Here is a 23,343-nt window from a genome sequence, read left to right on the forward strand (position 1 = left end):
TTTTCCTATCAACATTAAGAAACAGGCATAGTCCCTCGAGATAAACGCCGAGGAAAATAATAACAAATACAAGTATCAACACCTCCCAACAACACAAATATTTAGAAAAGACAGCACATGTCGCTTCGATTCGAACAAAATTATTGCAGCAAAGCGGAGAAATCGCCGTTACGAAAATAACAGTGCAAGACACCAGAAAGAATTACGTTTAAATATTTCAAAGTATAAATAAAGGAACGGATAAAGTGATATAAAAAGGAAGAAATCGTACCAAACGAGGTGTGAGAAACGACAGAAATAGAACAATAAGTTTAGTAGTAGGATTAGGCCCTAGCAAAAGTTTGCAGCACCGAAAGCTACGCGAAAATTGATACACATCGGAAATTCGGTATTGCGACGAGATCTAAAACAAAAGGAAATTAATTCATTTTGACAGGGAAATAGTTTGTTATAAGTATTCTGTTATATGAGATCTCCTTTAATAGGCCTAGAAATAGATCTACATCGAGTTTCCACGATACTCGGGGAAGAAAGTTCTAACGCTTTTCACCTGCACATACTGCAGTGCACATCAATACACGAACAGAAACTCACCTCTTCCTTGCAGAAAAATTATTCAATAACGTTACAAAAACCCACCCAACACTCTAAAAATCATTTCGTACTTGGGAGGCAAGGGAAAAGCGGAAGAAGTAGAGGAAAAAGAAGCAGATATTGCACAACGGAGCGCTTCTACCCCGACTCAAAATGGAATAGGGTACTGTTTATAGTGGCAGCTGGCTACAGTGTGTAGCTAAGCTATTGTACTCACGCTCCCCAGGCCCAGCCGGTGTAGCGGCACACATGGGGATACCACGGCGATCGATGTAAACATCCAGGGTCCGTAGGCGACAGGGATTCAGGTGTACACAGTACGCAAGCAGCGAATTGCGTGTGCGCACACTATTCTATAATAGAAGCTACGAACACACGCTTTTTTTTTTTTTGGTTTTCAGTGATCTTTTTATTAATTCCATTTAGTGGGGGGCGCAAGGGATTTTTGGTTCAAAATTTTCCAAAAGCACCAAAATTTGGCACACATGTAGCCCAAGCCATACTATTTCGATTTTTGATGGGCGCCAAGAAGGGCGCCCTCTGGGGCGGCCATTTTGGCAAAATCCAATATGGCCGCCATATAGGTTTAAAGGTCACCTGCATTTGAAAACATAAAAGTTTTACAATCATTTAAAAAGTCAGGTTAAGAGGTTTTCTGGGTCAGGGAATTTGAATCTGTAGTTGTTTTTGTGGTTTGAAGTCAATTTTTCCTTATAAGGTCACCTAAAGGTCATATAGGGGTCAAGCCATTGTATTCATTACAGTTTATTGAAAAAAATGGCTTGCCCATGGTCAATATTCCAGGAATGCCAGCCTTAGTAATAGAATTGCAATTGTTGACGGCTGAAAAAAAGGCGTATTTCTTGTGAAGGGCGCCCTCCAGGGCGGCATATTGGCAAAATCCAATATGGCTGCCACCTACGTTTAAAAGCAAGTATAACAATTAAAAACCTTTAAAGTGTTACAATAATTTGAAAAGTCAGTTCTAGCGGTTTTATGGGTCAAGGAATTCGATTCTGAAATCATTTTTATGGTCTGATGTCAACTTTTCCTTATAAGGTCTCCCTAAGGATTATTTGGGGTCTAACCATTATATTCACAATAGGTGATTTAGAAAATGGCTTGCCTATAGTCAATATAGGAGGAATGCCAGCCCTGCTAATAGAATTGCAGTTGTTGAGGGCTGTGAGAGAGGGAGAGGTTGGCTTTCTCACGAGTAAGATCAATATAAACTATCTGCTTTCGTGTTAAGATATCAAACACTAGGTATACACTCATGAATTATAATAAGAACCCTTTTCTGAGAGTAATTAGGTTTAAGGGATCTTACTCAGATCCTTACTTCACAATTAAATTTGAAGACCTGATAACCCTTCAATTTCATTTTTAATGATTACTTACGGTAATTTCCTTTCTGCATCATTTCAATTATGGCCTGTTATAATATGGCTACACAAGCTTTTAAGTAAGGTTCTGTCTAAAGCTATAATGGAATATCATAGTTCATGCCACAGTTATTTTTACATTACAGGCGCTAAGAAGAAATGCCCTCACCGACTGGTCATATTTGCGGAATTCAATATATTTGCATTTGCTTTAATGACAGCCAAAAGAGCTAGTTAGAATTATGGGTAATGCCCTTTCAAAGAGTTTTCAAGATGTGATTATTGACTTTTTATTTTCATCTTCATCTGCAAGGAATGGAATAAAAACATACATATATGAGAAATAGATTCCTATTGCTACCTAATATATTGATAGTTTAGCAATAAGGGGAGGGGGCTACTCTCTTTATTACCATCGTTCTTGACGCTGCCACTAAAAAGAGAAGTGTTTTTATTTCTCTGTTGCAGTTCAGGGATCCTCAATCACAGTAGGTATTCATATTTCAGATTTAAATTTAGTGGAATGATAATTATGAAGATCACTCCTAATCAGGATGAAAAAAAAGAAAAAAAAATCTGTCGTGTTTAAGGGAGTTTTTAGTACATCAGGTAGGCATCAATTTGCTATTTTCGAACTTGTTTTAGAAAGTTCGACTCTAAAGTCCTTACAGGAAATTTTATGTGCCTCCACAGCTAAATATGCCGTTCAGAGAACATGACGGTCCTGGTGACGCCATGTAGGGAAAAAGTATATTTCACAGGTGCCACAGTGACACCATTAACAGGGTACACATTAGATATAATGCTATAGTAAAGCTTTCATGACACCTTCTACACTGCAAAAAGTCCGGTGTTAAATAGTGAACACCGAGCTGGTGTTAAATTTTCGGTGCTCATTTATGGTGTTAAATTAACACCTACGGGTGTCATTTCCAAATTTTAAAATGTTTTTTGAAGAGTTTCTTAGTAACTGCACTTCTTGTTGATTTTTAATTTAAACAAGACGATCAAGAATTTTACATTAAAATACTAGATTTTTGAAAAAATGTGAAAATAAATTTACACCAAAGTAACACCAGCTGGTGTGGTCCCTTATTGAAGCTGGACGGGTGTTAAACCATTGATATTAACACCAGCAAATATCAAATCAACACCATGTGGTGTCATTTTTGAATTAACACCAGTACAGTGTCAAAATAACACCAGGTGCAGTGTCAAATTAACACCACGAAGTGTCAGGTGAACACTTTTCAACACCATCACAGTGCATTTTTAACACCTGTGGGTGTGGTCCTTTATTGAAGTTTGATCGGTGTTAGATTTAACACCCGTGGTGTTAAATCTAACACCGATGTTTTTACAGTGTAGGGTCTATTAAGATTCTATCCAAAGTGCTTGGACGCAAATTGGTATGATATCACAAGACTTTATAAGTTGGTATCTCGTTGGTCTGAAGACTACTATAGGTTGCAACTCTACTCTCTGCAACATCTCTACGACGCACGTCTCCTGGAGACGAGCCCAATAGGATTCGCAGGAGAATCGAACATTTTCGATTTTTGCAGAGACTATTTCCGTCTTCCAGCTTGTCTCCGAGACGTCTCTGTGAAGTCTCCATCACTGTGGCCATGTAGATCGTGGGGACTAAATATGTCTGCAACATCTTCGAGATGTCCCCGCATCTTGTGGAGACCGTAATAACATAATGGCGACGAAAGGAAGAAGTCGCTGAGAAAAGATGTCTCTGATAAGTCCCTGCGACTGCAAAAGCCGTGCCAACATCCCCGTGACTTCCAAGCAAATAAGTTGTCCCTTTGCTTGAAGATTTCTTCCTGGAAATCGCGTTAGTTGTGACAGCGAAAATCATTTCTTCGAGACGCTGGCATTGCGACAATGTCTCCTCCCGTCAGATAGGCCCTCAATTCCCTCCCCCACACCCACTTTAAGTTTGCAGTAATATCAAACTACTGACCATGGCTCATCTGACAACTGCTCTAAATTGTGCATATTCACATTCATTCATTCATTCATTTCATTATTTTTTTTCCATTTCGATGTTTTCCACCTCCCAATGCATGCCTTGAAACAGCTGTGGTGCAGAAGAATGAAATTTGGTACTGAAGCATTGGGGAGAGTGGCTGATAGTACTAGTAATTGCCATGTACCTGTGCCATCTTTCCTCCAACTCCACTCCCTGAAGTCAGGGATCACATCATGACCCATGCTGTCATGATTCCAGTAGAAACTCACTTGCAGCAGCACTCATTTTCGAAATGTTGATACAGCGCCGCTTGAGCAGATAGGATGGTTTCTGATGATCTGCTCCTACGTTATGACGAGATGATGCCTACCCTCGTTGACGCTGGCTGCCCCATAAACCTTGTTGCTCATCAATCCTTGCTGGACATGAGCGAGATTACTAAAGTAGTTAATGTGTCAGTGAGCTCTGGTTTGCTGACCCATACTACTTAGGCATTTTGCATTCCACATCAAAGCAAGTCTGAAGTAATGGAGCACCGTGTCAGTGCCTGATGTGCTCTGGAAGAGAGGCATGCTGTACAGGAAAGAGCTGAAAAGGTCTTTATCTTTTCAATACCACGACCCACCCGTAACTCCGTCAGATCAAAGTGATTAAAAAAAGCACACTACCGAAAATGTGATGTTATGCTCATCCGTGCGATTGAATACTGTTTTCAGAAAATGCTTTCAGAAAACATTATGTCATCCTTTGTGGCCAGTAAGGATATCTTTGCGTAGATCGCATCTAAGATGTTGGAAAGCTGAAGGGTTGTGAGATCACAATTCCTGTTGGATATTTCCGTCTCGAATCAGGTGCTCAGGATGAGTTGTCCGTCCAATTTATTCTTGGATATCTGTGCGCTGATAAATGAGAGCAGTTCCTTATTTTTCAATCTTAATTTTCAGGAAGACGCTACGCTCTTCCAATCATAACTTAAGATTTGAGTGGTGCCATCACCATCTCTTGTCAGAGGACTGCACAGTGTTGCTGCACAAAAATGTTAGGATTATTTTCTTCAGGATCAGTGTCCCATACAACATCAATAGGTGTTCAGTCTCTCTAGTCATCTGCGCTTTCAATAAAGAAACGGTTCCGTTTGATAAAAAGAGAATAAAAAAGGATAAGAAAAAAACCTTCAGCTGAATTGTCTTCACCTACTCTGATAAGATACTGCCATTAAAGGACTTTAACGATCGAATTTAGTTAACTGCCCCTAGAAGACTGGTCTGACCTGGATTGAGGAGCTCGATTCCCTGGGAGCTTCGGCCATTGCTTCCTTCACTGAAGAAGCAGACGCTGTCTTGTCAAGGGAGAGTAGGTATACACCAATTTCAGCAGGAGGAGAATCATATCGCTTGCCAGCTGGAAAGTTATGTAATTGACCATGAAAGGTGACGAGGTGGCTCAGTCGGTAGCGTATGGCTTGCGGTCTAAAGACTTGTGTTCCAGCGCGGGTTCGAGTCCCACTTATCTCAACTCTAGCTGAGCAATGGTGTGTGTAGCAGAGGCACAACACTTTGCACCTCATCACTTGGATATAAAAAGTGGAAGTCCCTTGTGTGTAAGAATCACAAACCCAGACAGATGAAAAGATCCCGAATCGGCATTCCGTTATCGGAAAACTCAAGATGCATAAATCGGTAAAGTGGTCCACCCCAAGTACATACAACTGACCAGCTACATAGTTGTATACGGGCTATCCAGCTATCTCGTCAGAAGGAAAAAAAGAAGACAAAATAAGATTAGGCGTGTTATTACCCTCTTTGCCATTGCACCCTGATTCGGTACCTTGGAATAGGATGGCGGCCGTATTTAAGCATGTATATATTATAGACATATATATATATATATATATATATACATATATATATATAGTATATATTGAAACAAAGAAAGGAAAAACTGACCAGAAACAATTGATAAATAGTGAGAACTTTGAGCAAAGAAAATGAGAAAAGAAAACGAATTCAATGGAAGCCCGTTTTCTGTGCTCAAAGATTTCAATATATATATATATTTTTTTTCATTTATTCATCATAATCATTATTGATATGTAGGGGGATGGAACCGCTCTTGGCCCTAATTGACCATTATGAAGGAGAATGGAAGAGGCGACAAATGAGACAGAATAGGGGTACCAGTGAATTGCAGTTGAATGCTCACAGACACCTTTTCGAAAAATGCACAAAATGCCTGATTTGACCCTTATTTGACCTTGAAAGTGACCTTGAGAGGTGAGAGTGACCTTGAATTGCAGAAATGATATTTAGAATCACATTCTCTAACCCCGTAAAATCTTTCACATGGGATTCATAACTTTAATCAACCTTTTCAATTTTTAACTGCAGTTGACCTTTAACCCGGATGGCGGCCATATTGGATTTCACCAATATGGCGGCCCCAAGGGTTTTTAGTCTTGGCGCCCATCAAAAATCGAAAGAGTATGGTACAAGGGACCTATGAGCCAAATTTGGTGCTTTTGGAAGAATCTGAACCAAACCGCCCATTTTGAGCCCTTAGGCCCCCAACTAATTTCCTTTGAGAATATAACAATTCAAAAAAAAAAATACACACATTCTACATAACATCTGCAATAAATCATGTAAATGTTCCTACAGTTATGAGACATAATCCATAATCCATAAAACAAGAATAATCATTGAATTCATTTTAAGGCAGAAATCAAACAGAAGAAAGAAAATAGAATGAATACTTATTATCCGATCATTCCTTTTTAACTACAAAACAAACAAGAAAAATTCATATGCAATTGTAAGCAATTTAGCCAAACACTAGAAAAACAGGAAATGAAATTTCTATTATATTATAAGAACAATGACAACAACAACAACACAAACCACCCTCATTCCCACCTTTCCACCATACCCAACCCTCAACTACTCATAACTTTAAACTTTAACCCCCCCCCCCAAAAAAAAAAAAAAAAAAACCGTCCCTCTCATATCTAAACCACCTCCCCACCCTCTACACCACATCCACCTCCTTACCCGAGACAGACAGACTCCCTCTCATCCACCTCTCATCTCATCCACCTTTCATCCACCCACCCATTCACACACCCACCCTGCACACACATTCACTCAACACAACACACACACACACGTCGGGTACACAGACACAGACACACACACATGCGGGCAACGCGGGCCGCGTCAGGGCTCGCTGCGCGCGCCAGGGCCGCTCGCGCTCGTCAATTAAATGATAGTGTGAATTCTGTGTTGATGTTGAAACGTGAGGCTATACGGCATGCAAAAAATCTTAAGGAGCCAGCCGGGCTTGTTTCATACATTTCTAGGGAGCCCGTAGCGATGCTGGGGAGCCAATGGTCCCCGGGCTCCCGCTAAGGACGAGCCCTGCCAATATGGCAGAAGAAAACATAGATTCAGTAAATTCAGCGTATAACAATGATTTCAAAAAGATGAAAAAAAAAAGAGAGAAAAACCACAAAGAGAGAGAGAGAGAAAATATATATAGCTACATATAACAGCACATGAAAAAATACAGACATTTACAAGAGATTGACATAAAACAAATGTCAATATAATAGGAGACTTTATGATATATTGATATGATATAATATGATATATAATACAGTGGATATTAAACTACAACTGCTGCTGTTTTAAATGAAACCTGAAATTATTAAAACTCATAACCTTGACATTATCTGGAAAATCATTCCACAATTAATTGACATCCCCTGTATTGTAAACTTCTCATCATTTAACCCACCACTTCTCCTGTCAGGTGGATGTGCTGGCAAGCAACAATTGTAAGGATACGTCAGTACATCACAGATGCTTTTCTCAGTGAATTTTAAAACCAACATGCCCTGTTGGTACAAAATGACCTTTTTCTGCTCATGCGCAAAGTATGCCCTCGAACTGATTAATATTGTGAAAGGGGGATTAAACAAGACCACAGCACACACCGTCGCCCACGCATCATTTACCCAGGAGATGCGTAGATAACCAAGCCATTCTGGGCACTCGCAGCAACAACTGCGAAAAGGCTCAAGTGCAAAACGACTCCATTTCATTACTTTTGTTGTACTTTACAGTTAAACGCGAATGTTGATCCCTTAATTACTGAGTGCACCTATGTGATATAAACATGGCGGATTGGCATCAAAGCAACAGCTCCCTGGTTTGTACGGCTCTATGCTTCATGACAGGGGTCATGTACATGGGGTCGATGAAAATGACCGGAGTGTTGTATGAGGGCATGAAGATGAGCTTTGGGGCAACTGCCACGGATATCGGGATGGCCTAGGGATTGATGAGCTTCTTCATGCATTGCTCAGGTAACACCGAATTTGTTAGATTCTCAGAGTGAATTGGTAATTATTTTCTTCCGCCACATGACTATTGACAGATAATTTACCAATCGTTAGTTTTAGACTCTATTATTTTTATTGAGTCGCATGTTGACAATGCACCTTGATCTACATGTCTAGTTTGACTATTCGCAGACGTATATTGCATTATCCAGAATAAGGATATAACATCCATATGACTGAAATAACACTGTCTCGGTGCAAATCGAACTGACGCACAACCTGAATGAAAAACTATTTTGACATTTGTACACTATTTATCAGTACAATGTAATGACTGAAATTTTCCCGGATGATCATCGATGGCTGCAAAGGTTACACTTCTCAGATATTCAAAGGATTCGACGGAAGCTCCAATGTTCCTGGTGCTAAGTAACGAGCCGTCGCGGAATGTTTTTCCAACATGTCTTTTCCAGTTGATACCCAATTTTCTGTCGAGCGATAGTAAACTCGTAAGACAACTTCCAGTGTGGTTGTTGATGTTGAGTACAATTAAAAATGAATGGTCATTACCCTGATGACGAATCCAACACAAACGAATGGCTTCCTAAAGCAAACTGTAGTTATAAGAACGATTTACATTAATACACAGAATACAATCTGTTAGACATAATCCTTGAACAAAATAAATGTCAACTTGAACTTTGAACTTTAATCCTTTTGACCCATTCCGGAGTATGAGAAATGTAACATACATTATACAATATAATAGAACATAAACGATTACTATTGGCAGTATGAATACACATGAAATAAGAGACTAACTAGAAACAAAGTTATAAGTACAAATATAAGAAGATAAAGTACAAGAGGTGAAAGCAATACAAGCCCTGAAATGAATTATCTACTAAACTTCTGTAATATCACTTTAACAAACTTGGCAAGTTTAGACATTACCTTTATGCTTTTGGAACTAGATAATTACATTTTCAAGGTGTTCGCACGATTTAAGTATTTCTTTGGACTATAAGTTTTCAGTAAAAAAACTCACATGAAAACAATCAAACTCATCACCCACCAAATCAACAAGCGTTTATTGCACAAGTCAAATATGAGACGAAATACCTCTTAAAACTTCTCGATAATGCCAACCCGAAGGATAAAGTAAGACCATAAATCTTGAAATTTCGTTAAACCGTCTGAAGATGTTTCCAACGAATGGGTTTGACATGATGTAAATAATAGTGTTCATGTACCTTTTTTAAGGAAATGTTTTATCATGGTCAGAAAATCGTACCACCCTATATCAGTGCCGAATCGACTACTTTTATGCAGGAAAACAAATTCACTTGTCTGCCAGTTGATAGTACAAATGCCAGTTATACTGACCCGTGATTCAAAGTGCTGACTGAAAAAAGAAGAAAGAATTGTCCAGTGTCCTGCTGTGGAAAGTTGTTCAGCCGTGGAATTTGACACTGTTGAGGTAAATCACGGCATTGAATGGCAATATGTTTTTTATCTCCTTGGACACACCGGCAAAGATATAAAGAGAAAGAATGGAATAATGGCTAAACAGGGGAAAAAAAGAGGACACTGATGCTTGAAACTCAACTGGTAATCTACACACAGTCATGACAGTATAATACAGTTGAAAACAGGACAACTACAGGGAGAGAACATGAGTTTAAAAGTATAGGTGCTGTTCGGAAATTAAATAGAGTCCGTAACGAACCTTCGGAATAACAAACTTTGTTTCATTTTCGGATAAACGAACCTTCGGAATAATGGACCTTATTTCATTTTCTGATTAATGAAGCTTCGGAATAACAAACCTTATCACATTTTCGGATAAACGAACCTTCGGAATAACGAACCTTCGGACTAAAAAACCTTCGAATAACGAACTGTAACCTAAAAGCATATACAGTGATGTACTGGTAAATATAGAACCTGTTAATAGATACAATCTGAAGGTATATGACTGTGAGTATAAGACAGTAGCTGGGGGGGGGGGGGGACAAAAATTCAAAATGTCTATGGTATAAGCTAAATCTGACTAGAGTTAAGTGGAGGAAACCTACTAGGAGAGAGAGAGAGAGAGAGAGAGAGAGAGAGAGAGAGAAGAGGTAAATAACAGATGAGAGAAACATGGAAGTAAAACACACAAACACACAAACACACAAACATACAAACACACAAACACACAAACGCATGATTGTATTCTTTCCAACTTGTGTTCTGAATCTTCTTCGAGTTCTTTTTTTTTATACTGTCTTTACCCTTGAGGAATGTTGAAACGGTCCACTCAGGGGAATAATACTCTGCCTTTATTCATCTTTATCAAAGGGAGGAGGACTTGAATGATATATCCTCTCTTAATGACTCTTGGACGTTGCGCTTTATTCGCATTTCAAATCGCTTTACATGTTTACGTGATAGCATGGTGATAGTGATCTGATAACTTGTTTATTTACGAGAGAATATCGTAGACTCTTTGGCAAGATTCGTGATTTTGTAGCATATACGCATGGGGAAAAGACTCAAATGGCAGACTCTGTTTCGTTATGCTCGAATGTAGGCACTTATAAGGTGTTTGCTACGAAGCCTGTGTGATTGTTATAATATATGCCATCAGATGGTCAAATCAAGACCGCACACACTTGTAATGTATATAACAATGCATTGTTCCGAGAACAAACACGATATTGTCTCAAAATTTTAGAGGTCCATGTATTTTATAAGAAGTGATACAAGCATGATGTTACAAGAGTTTTGCACTCATTCGCTTCTCTTTTAGCTCCCCACTATGCTTACGTCTACGAGTTAGCCACCCGACCGTGGAGACGTGGACTACTGATTGCTGGTACAACCCTTGCTTTTTTCGCTAATTTGGCCGCAAGCTGCGTTATAAATGGCATCCAGCTAGCGGCTTGTCTCTCTGCAACAGGTATGGGTATCAGACTTGGTAAGACGATTCCTGCCTCCATGATGACATGCCCTTTATCAACTTGGCAAAATAACTTACGTGTTATGTCCCCATGACGACGTGAACTTTACACGACGTCGAATTTGCAAGACAACCAAGTCACCATCACTACAGTTATAGCGTTTTACGAATTCGTTTTCGCAGGATAATTTATGTCGCTCTGAAGACATGAATTTTTCTCTCTTTGGTGAAGTCAGTTATAGGCAAGATGGATTGATTTCACCATTACTGTGGCCTTTGTGTGAAGTCAACATGGCCAGATAATTCATTTCGTTATATCGAAAAGTGAAAGTTGATAACTATATAGAGTAACTTAGGCTTCCATAATTTCTATATTTACTTGTCGACATGATGTGGATATCAAGTAGACTTGTCAAGATGAAATATACCTCCACGTGGACTAATAAATTGGTACTTTATCAGTAGGACCCCTGATTTGTGTGTGTATGTAAAACCGGATTATATTCTCGTAAATCGACTGTCGAAATTGAGGGGAAACTCTTAATCAAACCGTTTACTCAAAATGTTTGATCAAAAGTCAGACTCATTTCAATTAACTTGAATCTTGCTGTTGATGGAAATCCATCTTCTGCCTATTGCATTGGGCGGAAGTTGTATCAACCAACGCTTGAAATTGTTGAATGATTGCTTTATTCCATCCTCATTATTGTGACCCTAAGATACCACAAAATGTTAATGACAATGTTTTGTCCTATCGTATTCAGGACTCGGCTACGGATTACTGTACATGGCAATGATCATTGAACTGCATCAACAGGCTGACACTAAATTTTCCCTCCAGTTTTCACTTGGAACATGTGGACTCTCCATGGGCATGCTAATAGTACTGATCGTGGCGGAATTCCTGAACGGGCCATACGGCTGGAAAGGTACGATTCGTATTATTTCTGCTATCTTTGGAAACGCAATTCCATTAGCATTGGCCATTCATCCTTCGACGAAGCAGATTTCAGGTAAAGGGAGCTGCGAGAGTGATAAGAGAGGTGAAACAGAACTTACTGAAACACTGACAAAGAACACAGTTCATCCCAAGTCTGCCAACCAAGACAGTGAGTGAACCCTGCAATTGTGAGCAGGAGCTCCAGGTCAAACACCCTGAAAACTTGATCTCTGACCATTCCCCAGCAGGAAAGAGCAAGAAGATACTAACTTGTCACATGTTACGGACATTTAGAGACAAGATTGAATCTAGCAAGGACATTGCCCGCATTAAAGAAAAATGGAAGTCCTGGATACGAAGAACCACTGAACGAGATGAAGGAAAAGCTAAAGCTAATTTGTTCATCAAGATGATGAGCAACATGAACAAGTTCAGACTAGAAGTCATCCGTGATCCTTATATTGCTGTCATTTTTATGGCCCAAGCCTCATCTTACGTGTCTTACGGCGGTTGGCATTCATTCGTTGTAATGAGGGCTACGGAACAATTTGTGATTCAGCTCTCAGTGTGTTTAGCAATATTCAACATCTGCTCCAGAGTGGTATGGGGGTTTGTAGCGCAGAGGATGGATCAGTACCTAGTCATAGTCTTTATGGCTCTAACTACTCTGAATTTGGTTTCTCTTTTATGTGATGTGTTCATGTTTAATGGACACAATTTTCATGTAATTTTAATCACTACTTCCGTGACATCAGTTTGCCTCAGTTGCCGTGCCGTTGTTGTTGTACTTCTCACCCGTCAGCGAGTTACCAAGGAGATATTCTACATCGCAGCAGGTTTAGGATCGAGAAGGGATCACCGGAATTGGTATCATGGTTGGCGCATTGCTTGCAGGACGTGAGTCTTTAACCCTCTATATGAATATACCCTATCCTTTCATTGCGATATTTCTCTTCCTAGATCCAAGAAATAAACCCCCATCTGCACCTTCCAAGTTAGTTAGACTTTCATTAGTTATCGCTATGTAGAGCAGGTTTTGTGTTAGTGAAGGCAATTTAAGAGCAAAGCATGCATAGATTTTGAATACATAACACAAACGGCTTTTGTGTTGTGGTATATGAAACTTACAGTTTCATTCACCCACCCACATACACACATATATGAAATATAATTATACATAATACACACATATAGGCCAATATAGGTGTTGGAAAGTCACTTTTTGTTCTTTAATTACTCAAAGGGCAAATGACATAATATTGAAATTGATAGGGGGTCGTACTACATATCGAAGCTTTTGTTTTTGTTTGGTTGTATAGGTATAGGACATGATGCCATGAATTAGTTCCATGAAATTCGCTCCTATACAGATGGTTTATTTTCTATGTAGTTTGTACTACCTTGAATTAGTATCGTTGGAAAGATAAATCGATGAGGTTTGGGCTGGTTTATCTTATTGGCATGAATGAAGCCATTTTTATGTTTGTACCTGGCAATGTTATTTAATAAAACGGCCAATTAGAGTTTTATCCTGTTAGCGGATATTACTGCTTCATCCATCCTTCCATATTCCTGTATTTTCGTGGATGAGGTAGCAGAACACTTATTATGCATTTCACAATTTTCTGTTGTAACAAGCAGGAGCAAAATAAATTGAACGTCAAAAAGTTCCGTATTCTTCATTGCCCTGTCGGTCCTCCTGAAATACAGAAATTATATTGAAGTATCAGACTTAAAAAAAAGGAATGATTACTATATGAAATTCGTTTTGTTTCTTTCTCTCCGTGTTTTGTTTGCATTCTCTCAACAGGAGTTGTCGCAGACTCATTCGGAAGCTTCAACTATTCCTTTTCTCTCATCTTGGCTCTGGAACTGATGACGTTCTTGTTGTTGATTCCTTTACTTTATCACGACATACATGAGGGCATCAGAGCTCGAGAGAAGGGAGACCACCTGTACTTCTCCATCCAAAGGGGGAAGGACTAGCACCTCTCTGTCATGACACCGCATCTGGCTTTTCCCCCTTTGCCAACATTATTTCCTTAAAGGAAAAATCCCGAGACTTTAGCATTTGAATATTAGATGAATTTGTTACACTGAGTACAGAGTTTCAGAATTTCTCTGTACGTAGATTGGGATGAGGAATAAGAATGCTTTCAAATTCATTCCAAATCACATTGAACGAGTATGATGACATAGCAGCTTCACATAAAAATGCATGATAAGATGTTCAAGGAAGCAGAAAAGAACTATAGAGAAGAAGGTATGAAAGACTTGTTCCGTGACATTTGCTCCATTTTTATCTGCGACAGTTGCTCCTGTGAAATATATCTGCACGTCAAGTCAAACATAAATTCTAACCACAATCATAATCCTGACCCCAATCCTAATCCTCACTTCAACTAAAACCCCCATCACAACCCTAATCTTAACCCTAAGTCCTTCGAGAAAATAAGACAGGATCATTGTCGCAGGAGCGATTGTCGTGTCACCAAACCCTACACAGGATTAAGCAAGGGATTTGTAACCTTACTGAAGAGTGAAGGAATTACAACTGCACATTGCTACATTACTGGAATATGTGAGCCGGCTATGCATCACTTTCGTTCCATGTAAATTGCTTTGGGCTTTTGGAGTATTGATTATCTGCTGAAGGACCACAATAGCATCCACAAATCTGTACATTTACACGATCAATGTATGTATACTACATAATGTGAAATTATTAAAATCGTCTGGAAAACCTGAAATTATGCTGAATCTTCATACATGGAAGATAAAAAGTTCGCTTTTTCATCTTGTCAAAAAACAAAACAAAACCGCAGATTGTAATAAAGTGGCTATGGGGTAGCGTTTTATATACATAACTAAAGATACCGTGGAAGACTGATGAGGTCTCTATTTTAATGGTTCAAGTTTAGATCTTTGATAATGCCATCGTGCTATTTTTAATGGACTTTCCAAATTTCTAGATAGAAGATGGACAGGATGTAATTTACCCCCCTTCTCGCTTTTTTCCCCACAAAAATACACGCAAACACAGATCTTGAACATTTCAGGGATGAGGGAGGGTAGCTGCAGGATGGGGTAACACCCAAGTAACTCTCCTTTTCCTTCTCTCAAAATAGTCTTCCTTTTATCAATATCTAGACACCCTATACAATAAATTGGTCCAAAGGTGGCGCTGTTCATCCTGCCAGTGTCGTGGGCTTTCTTTGCTTACAGTGTCGGTCGGTCCAGGCATGTCAAGCTGCTGCTTTTGATCGCGATCTCCAGCTTTTCTGTTAATGTCTAGAAATGCACAATTCTAAAATCAGTTCATTTAAATCCCTTTTTTCTATATTTCGTTTATCGTAAGGAACAATGAATACACAATCAATCATCATTTAGATAATCTACGATTGACATGTTCACGATTTCCTTCTGAACCTTTTTGTTTGTGATATTATGCTATACGTCTTATACATCGATTTTAATTGTCATGGCCGTAAGTAACACGGTGTATACTTTGAATTAATTTGTAAGACAGTATGCTAAGCTTATGCATCGTGTAATGTCATTTTAAATGCATATATTCTTTTGTTATATGTGATTTGAAAAAGGCAGAATTAAAACCAAACCAAAACCCAAACCAAAATTTTAATCGTCTCGCATCAGAATATTTCAGGGATAAGTTCGTCAAATACTTACACTTCACCTTTTACCTAAACACCATCAAACAGGAACTGAAAAATTGTTGCAAAATTGATTCTTCTCATTGCCAGAAATAAACCAAGTTTTCCCCAGGGCCCCATTTCATAAAAGATGTTATAAAGGATACCAACTCTTGATGGAATGGCAACTTCCCATAGCAACAACCAATCATGATGGAGCTGGATTCTTGTTGTTACCATGACAATTGCCACTCCAGCAAAAGTTGTTATCGTATCAACTTTTTTATGAAATGGGGCCCTGGGTCTTCTGTCTGACTTTACGTCTGCTTAGATCCCTTCCGACAGGCATTGGATGTTATAAGTGCTTGCCTGTCATATTACCGTATTGAACGCGTATTGAGCCACAAACAATTTATTCGTTGAGCCGTAACAAGTAAATATCCAGTTAATCATTCCCCATGACACTTTATACGAAACACTCTCGCATTCGGTTTGGTTCTATCCTTCCACAGAAAGAAAGAAAGTATAAAAAACGTAAAAGTGTTTTTTTTTTCCTCCGATGTTACGCACTATACGGAACTACTACGAGATGATATGAATGTAAATTGATTTCGATGTATAGAAAGAATGTGTTTTCAACAACTGAATTTCACCATTAAAGTAAAATCTGTTTTTGTTTTCGCCAGCCGCAAGTCTTTTCATTTTTTCTCCGTACTTAACTCTTCTTTAATCTAATGTCCTGTGTAAAATATACAGTAAAACTTATCTTTTTTTTTTCTTACAGATAATTTCCTATTAATTCTTTTTTTTTTCTGTGCCCGACCAAACAAAATGTTAAATACTAGTAGGTCTTTTTCTTCTTGATTCTGAGAAAACTTGTCTTTTCAAATTCACAAAAAATACATTCAACCCTATCAATTTTTTAGAATTCACATTTTCGGAAAGTGTTATTCATGTGCTTCCTTCCTTATCGCGTAACACAATTGAGAACTGTTTCTTCTTTCACCGTATGTAACAAGACATAGAAACAAAATTGATAATAGTTATTATGACAAAGTATCTCCCGGTCGCGTGTTTTTTTAGACGGCACAGATTGGGGACCCTAAAAATCTATTGGGGACCCTATCCCTAAACCGTACCCTAATCCTAATCCTAACCCTAACCATCAAACCCTAACCCTAACCCTAACCCCAACCCTAACCCTAACCCTAACCCTAACCATAAACCCTAACCCAACGTTTTTCCCATAGGTTTAATACGCACCATGCCCCAATCTGCGCCGTCTTAAAAAAAAAAAAAAAAAAATCCTCTCCCGGTCGTGCACTCATCTCCCGAGGCTGAAATACACCTTGTCGAGCGACCTCTATTCATGGTAGCATTTTTCACTCAAAATCAAAATGAAATTCCTGAGCCAAAAAAAAAAAAAAATCCATAATCTAACATAAAAACTCATGCATGATCTACAGAGACGAGGTTTTACCAAGTATACTTTCTTTTTTATTCAACATGTTCAAAAAAAAAGAAACATCTTCAATCAGTCACACAGCCTCTAAAATATTCCTTTCTTTTAAACAAAATTTATTTGATATATAGCCTATATTTGACAATGAACCTCTTTTTATTATACTTGACTAACATTTTATATAAATTTGATTCTTATCAACATTTAGCAGTAGGCCTACTATAATAGGCCTGCATAATGATGAACATAATAGGTAATTTTCTCTAAAAGTGTTATTACACCTTGCTCTCCGCGTACTGGTCCAGAGTTGACGACCTTTTTGTTGTCATCGTTGATGTTGTTGTTGAATGCTCAATTTTAAATAATGCTTAAACTATCAATGTCAAAATGCTCAATTAAATTCTACAGCATATAAGTATTTTTCATGTCTTTGTAAACTTGATAACATTCATCCACCATCTTTGGTGACTTTCCCTTTTCTTAACCACGATAAGCATTTTCTAGAACCACCGAATCGGGGAATATCCTCAGAAAGGAACAATCACTATAGTACCTCCTTCTTTTTTCAGAACAGCCCACAAAATTAATGATCAATAATTTTCAATAATTAATTTCTATTATGAATAACCTGATTTGGTTTATCATAATTTCTTCTTATTCTTAACATATGTCTGCATTGTTTATAATGCAGCTTCATGCTTTCGTGTAGAAAGCTTGACACATACAAGGTCATAGGAGGGTCTAGGGCTGCTATCATGTTAGCATTTCTTTCTGTGAGAAAAAACAAAACAAAACAAAAAACAAAACTGCATCAAAGTCCGTCCCGCTCCAGTATTTAAACGATTTTCGGGATTCCCCCCCCCCCCCCCCCCAAATTGGGACCCTAAAATATGCCCTTTTCCAATAAATAGGGAACGCGCATGCAGTACAGTTCAATGACCACCTGAGTGCCGGGCGGGCTGTCCCTCGGCCAGCGGCTTCTGCATTTCTGACAACGAGGCCGAGGGCCTGTAAAGTAGACTACTGTACTGGCACATCGGTACATCTTTGTGTACAGTCGCAGTCGCGTCGGGGTACGGTATGGTACATGATTCCCGATCCCGCAAACGTCAACAACCGGCACATCTTTTCACAAGCAAGGCAGTAGATGATACCTGGGCACTCTACTAGTACTATAAGCAGTTGTGTTGTTACTGCGATTTTAATAACGGTTCTCGCCTGGGATGTTCTGTTCGTTTCGAAACTAAACCAGAAGACTATCTGACGAATTTGAGATCTACGACAGTGCAGAGTGGTCAATGGGCCGTGGTATCAATAGTACACCTGCGCTGCCACCACCACCATCCAGTCACCACCACGACACTGTCACTGGACTGGCTGCTGGCGCCTTTGCATGGACTAGCGGTATTCTACATTTTTTGTACGTTCTCTCCTTGCAGTTAGCTGCTAGCTGCTGGCAAGAGTTCGGTCGTTGGCTTCTGGCAGCTAGCTCGACAGCTACAGATGACTTCTCAGGGGACGGTCTCCAGCAAAGCAGCAACTAGAATCTAGTGCTGCTGAAAACATTTTGGTGACATCCGTCATTGAACAGCTGATACACTGTACCTTAATAATATGGCGCGTGAGGGACACGAACACAATTGTTGTGAAAGTCAGGTTGGTATGGCCGTATGATACAATTGATACAGCATTTGATGTTGAATGGCCTCTTATCAATGCGACCCTTTTTGTTAGGTACCTTTGGTATTATTAAGTGGATGACGTACAGAAAAGTTTGTCATGCAGTGGTGTATGACTGTCTGATATAGTTCTATGAATTTAAAGGGGGGATGATCATCTGTACTATAATCAGCATGACAGCAAGTCACCTACACTTGTAAAAGTCCAGGGGTGGTACACTACTGTATTCTATGAACAGTGGGCTGCCATGGTCGTGTGATTGCTTGCTGTTAGGAATCATTAAATTTATTTCTCCTCAGGAATTTGTGTAATAAGCAAATAATCAACGTTGGTGAAGGTGATGGGACAAACTATCACTTCCGAGGCGATCTGGATGTAGCTATCTTTCCGAAGCGCAGCTGAGGAAAGATAGCATAGACATTCAGATCGCCGAGGAACTGATAGTTTGTCTCATTACCTGAAACTAAAAGTTGATTATTTGCTTTATATTCCACATCTAGGGTCCTAGAAATTCCCATTTTATTCCACATCTGAAACCGTTTTAGCTGTCTTTAGGTATCCTTAGGGCTTAGGCTAGCGCGCGTAGATGACAAAACAATGAATTTGCTGCACGCACCGCGCGGCACTGAAGTGAAAGTGCGTTGCACTGTGTACTATCAAGTGACCTAGTTAAATGATAGTCCACAGTGCAACGCACTTTTATTTCGCGCGTACTCATCTCGCGTTAAGACTGTATGGACTGCCAGAGATCAGCAAAACAAACAGCTGTCTTTATAGATGATAAAACAATGAATTTGCTGCACGCACCGCGCGTCACTGAAGGGAAAGTGCGTTGCACTGTGTACTATCAAGTGACCTACATATGTAGTTCTTCTCAGGTGATGTGATGGGCAAAACTACGCTTTATCACGTGATCACCTCTTGACCAATCTTATAGCAAGATTCTTAGTATAATGTATGTGGAATATATAAACTTAAGATATCTTAGGGAATCAGATGGATTTTTATGTTTAATTTTATTGCATTTTTTAAATGTGATGTCTCAAGTCAAGTGTACACTGAGTTATCTTGATCAGATACCTAAATAAAACATTGTCATTGTCATTTTACATACATTTTGTACTATGACAATGTAAATAATGTTGTATGCAATGTACTGATGCATGCTGTGGACAGCCATTAGGTAATGTAGCGTACGTATGTGATGTATGATTGTTTTCTTTGAGGCACATGCTGCCATGAAACAAAGCTTCAGTATTTTCTTTCAAATTGCTACACCTCACATAAGACTGGTGTAGATACACAGCATTTATTGTAATAATGTACCAGTTGCATAGAAAACAATGTTAAACAATGAAAACAGTGCAGAAGAATCGTCACTGGAGTGACAAGACCTTGTATCTCAAATTTTGGTGAAAGTGACTTTTTTAGTTTAATGGTCAGATAATCGGTTAAGTGATGTCCTGTCCAAATCCTAACTGTCTTATCCCCAAAATGTATCCACCACGGCATGTCAAAGGAAAGGCTCTCCCATTCGGTATGGTGCTTTGGCCGCCATGATTTTTGGCTCTCCTTAACATTTGGCATTTTACGAGGTCTTGTCACCCCAGCGACGTTATATATGCTGTGGCATACTGGATATTGCACAACTACATTTGTAGTCAGTGAAATATTTTGTTCACATGAAAATTATTTAATATGCAATGATTTCATTGCTGTTTAGTGTGTGGGTTGCAATAAAAAAAAAAAAAAATCAAGATACCTCCTCCCCTGAAGCATCAGAGTTGATAAACCCGAAGCTCTTCAACCTTTTTTTTTTTTTTTGCTGATGAACTTGCCCCTGCAAGCACTGAATTCCTTCTTGTGAATAAACACAATAATTGGGGGTATTACATTGTATTGATGAAACATGAATCTTCAGTACCAGGTAAGCAATATGGTCCTGTGTTCACAGTAGTCATCACTGCTGAAGTACAAATTGTACAGTAGCTGCAATTTTTTCTCTGACTTCAAAATTTTGCATTTGCATATAAAATGTATACATAACACAAGGATCATTGCATCTGGCTTACATTGAGTGGTATTTGCAGGTCTCTAAAACCTACAAGACTTGGCTCCAGGTTTTCTACTGACCATGCAAGTATTTTATAAGCAATTGTACATAGTATGAGCTTGTGCTGGAGATTAATTTCAGTTGTCATAGACAGTACTTAAAACTGTTATTTGAGGGTATTGGTAAAGTGCACATAATGCTGTAGTATACAGGGAAATCTTGTTATAACAAGGTAGCCAGGACTGTATTTTTACCTCGTTGTATTAAAAAGTGATACATCATGAAAAACCTTGTTAAAATTTAAGTGACCAGCTACATGTACAAAATTTGTACAGTAGAAAATTGGGATTGCAGAATCCATCTTGTTAAAAGCTGAATCTCGTAAATGAGCTCATTTAATGCAAAACAATATTTCCCTGCATTATTTATCTGTCATATAGAAGGCATGATTGTAATCGACCACATTGTACCTCCATTCCTACAGGTGGCATGTTGCTGTGGGGGCACCTCCTGTTCCTCCCCATGCCTCCCTCCAATCAAGGAGTCCACCAGCACCAGACTCATGTATATTTTCTTCTTCCTCCTGGGAGCCATTCTGTCTGCTGTCATGGTCGCCCAGGCTGTCCAGGATTCCTTGCCACAGGTAAAAATCCAGATCGATCAGAACTGGGAGGAGTATGATGGACCTGTTACAATGTACATCATATCTGTTAGATTCTATCCCAAAAATCTTAACCTGGATCTGGCAGCTCTGTGACATTGTACAGAGCAGCTCGTTACAAAAGATTGTAAGGAAACTGCTACGTTTTTGGCGATACTGGTATGTTGTCACAAGGAAAATGTCTGAGATAAATTGTATTTCCACCCGAGACAACTGAAAATGACTTTTATATCTTTTCCACGATGTATGAGGCAGTCGGCCATGCCTAAATCAAATCACAGAAGCCGGGAAAAGCACATTGACTAGTGAGATATTGTAAGCATCAAACTTAAAAGTACAGTTGAACCTCTCTTATCCGGCCTCCCTTTATCCGGATCTCTCTATTATACGGACGCAATCTCGCCATGATTTTTTTAAAATGATTACGGGAGGAAAGGGGGATTCCCAACTCCTTGCGAACTCCTACGACGTGTACACAAACACACATGAATTTATATACTTGATACATTTCTTAATAATTATTTAGGTAAATCATCCCAAGAACAAAATGATTTCATTCTTGCAAACACGAGCCTCTATTTTGGGGTCTGTTACTGAATGTAACAATGAAAAGGTTGCAGTATACACATTACTACATGTGGTACTACAATGGGCTACATCAGTACATGTGTATGTATATGTACATGTATAAAGCATTGAGTCTCCCGTATCCGGCCAAATCCCTTATCCAGATCAGCCCCGGTCCCGACTTGTCCGGATACGAGAGGTTCAACTGTACATGTAAGGACTTTTCTGGAGCCCAGAGTTTTGCCTGGTTTTTTGTTAAACAAAATATTGATGATCATGCTCTTACACATGAATTGTTCACTGATCACGGTGTACATACCCACATATGTAGGGGAGTCCAGTAAATATGTGTGGTTGAATCATGGAACATTTCTAATTCACTGTGAATGTTAAGTTGGGAAATGGGCACATCTGAGCACTTCACCTGTGGGAATTTTTAAGTACTTGAGTTCCCGATTTCAAAGCTAGTGTTCAGTCTGTACGAAATGTCTTTGGAAATGACGTTGACCAGTGAATGGTGTGTAAGAGACACACCCAGGGGTGAGATTTCACCAAGAAAGACCATTGTGTTTCTCTGCAGACTGGAACGAGTTTCCATTGTTATTGTGGCTGTTCTTGACAATGTGTGCTGAGCAATGTGGAATACACAGCTGTAGGCAGCACTGCAGAGACATACCTGTACATGTAGTATGTGTGTACATAAGATATGAGCAAACATCTGCTGCTGCTGTGGGCTCGGACGTGACAAAATATGAAAGAAAAAAATGGGTGTGTCAATAATCACATTTCACTTGTGGGTGACAAGTTTTGGGAAATGCCTATTGTTATTACATACTTTATACTAGTCCAGATTCTGGACGTTTTCTATCATTACGCATCCACGCGCCGCTCCACAGCTTATCGCGCTATCCCCTGTAACCGCTCGATGCCAACAAACCTGTCCGAAAAAAACGTCCAGAATGGTTTGACAGTGCGTAGGGTCAAAAGTTCATATTAGGTATGCTTACGTAATGCCCTATCTCTCGCAAGCTCATTGCGTATGCATGAAAACTAAGGGATCGATCACAGAAAAGTTATGTGGGAT

The 23,343-nt window shown here is 39.2% G+C and overlaps 1 protein-coding gene across 1 annotated transcript in view; it reads left to right on the forward strand.

Moving 5' to 3' along the window:
* The first annotated feature begins 20,887 nt into the window (after nucleotides 1-20,887).
* Nucleotides 20,888-23,343, forward strand: part of LOC139716361 (serine incorporator 5-like) — a 49,433-nt gene continuing 46,977 nt past the window's right edge. The window contains exons 1-2 of the mRNA XM_071627907.1: nucleotides 20,888-20,905; nucleotides 21,516-21,674. Of these exons, the coding sequence (XP_071484008.1) occupies nucleotides 20,888-20,905; nucleotides 21,516-21,674 (177 nt within the window). The remainder of the gene's footprint in view (nucleotides 20,906-21,515; nucleotides 21,675-23,343) is intronic.

Source organism: Diadema antillarum, unplaced genomic scaffold, assembly GCF_040938485.1.
Source record: "Diadema antillarum isolate AM-2024a unplaced genomic scaffold, OU_Dant_1.0 scf00000064, whole genome shotgun sequence".
Classification (NCBI taxonomy): Eukaryota; Metazoa; Echinodermata; class Echinoidea; order Diadematoida; family Diadematidae; genus Diadema; species Diadema antillarum.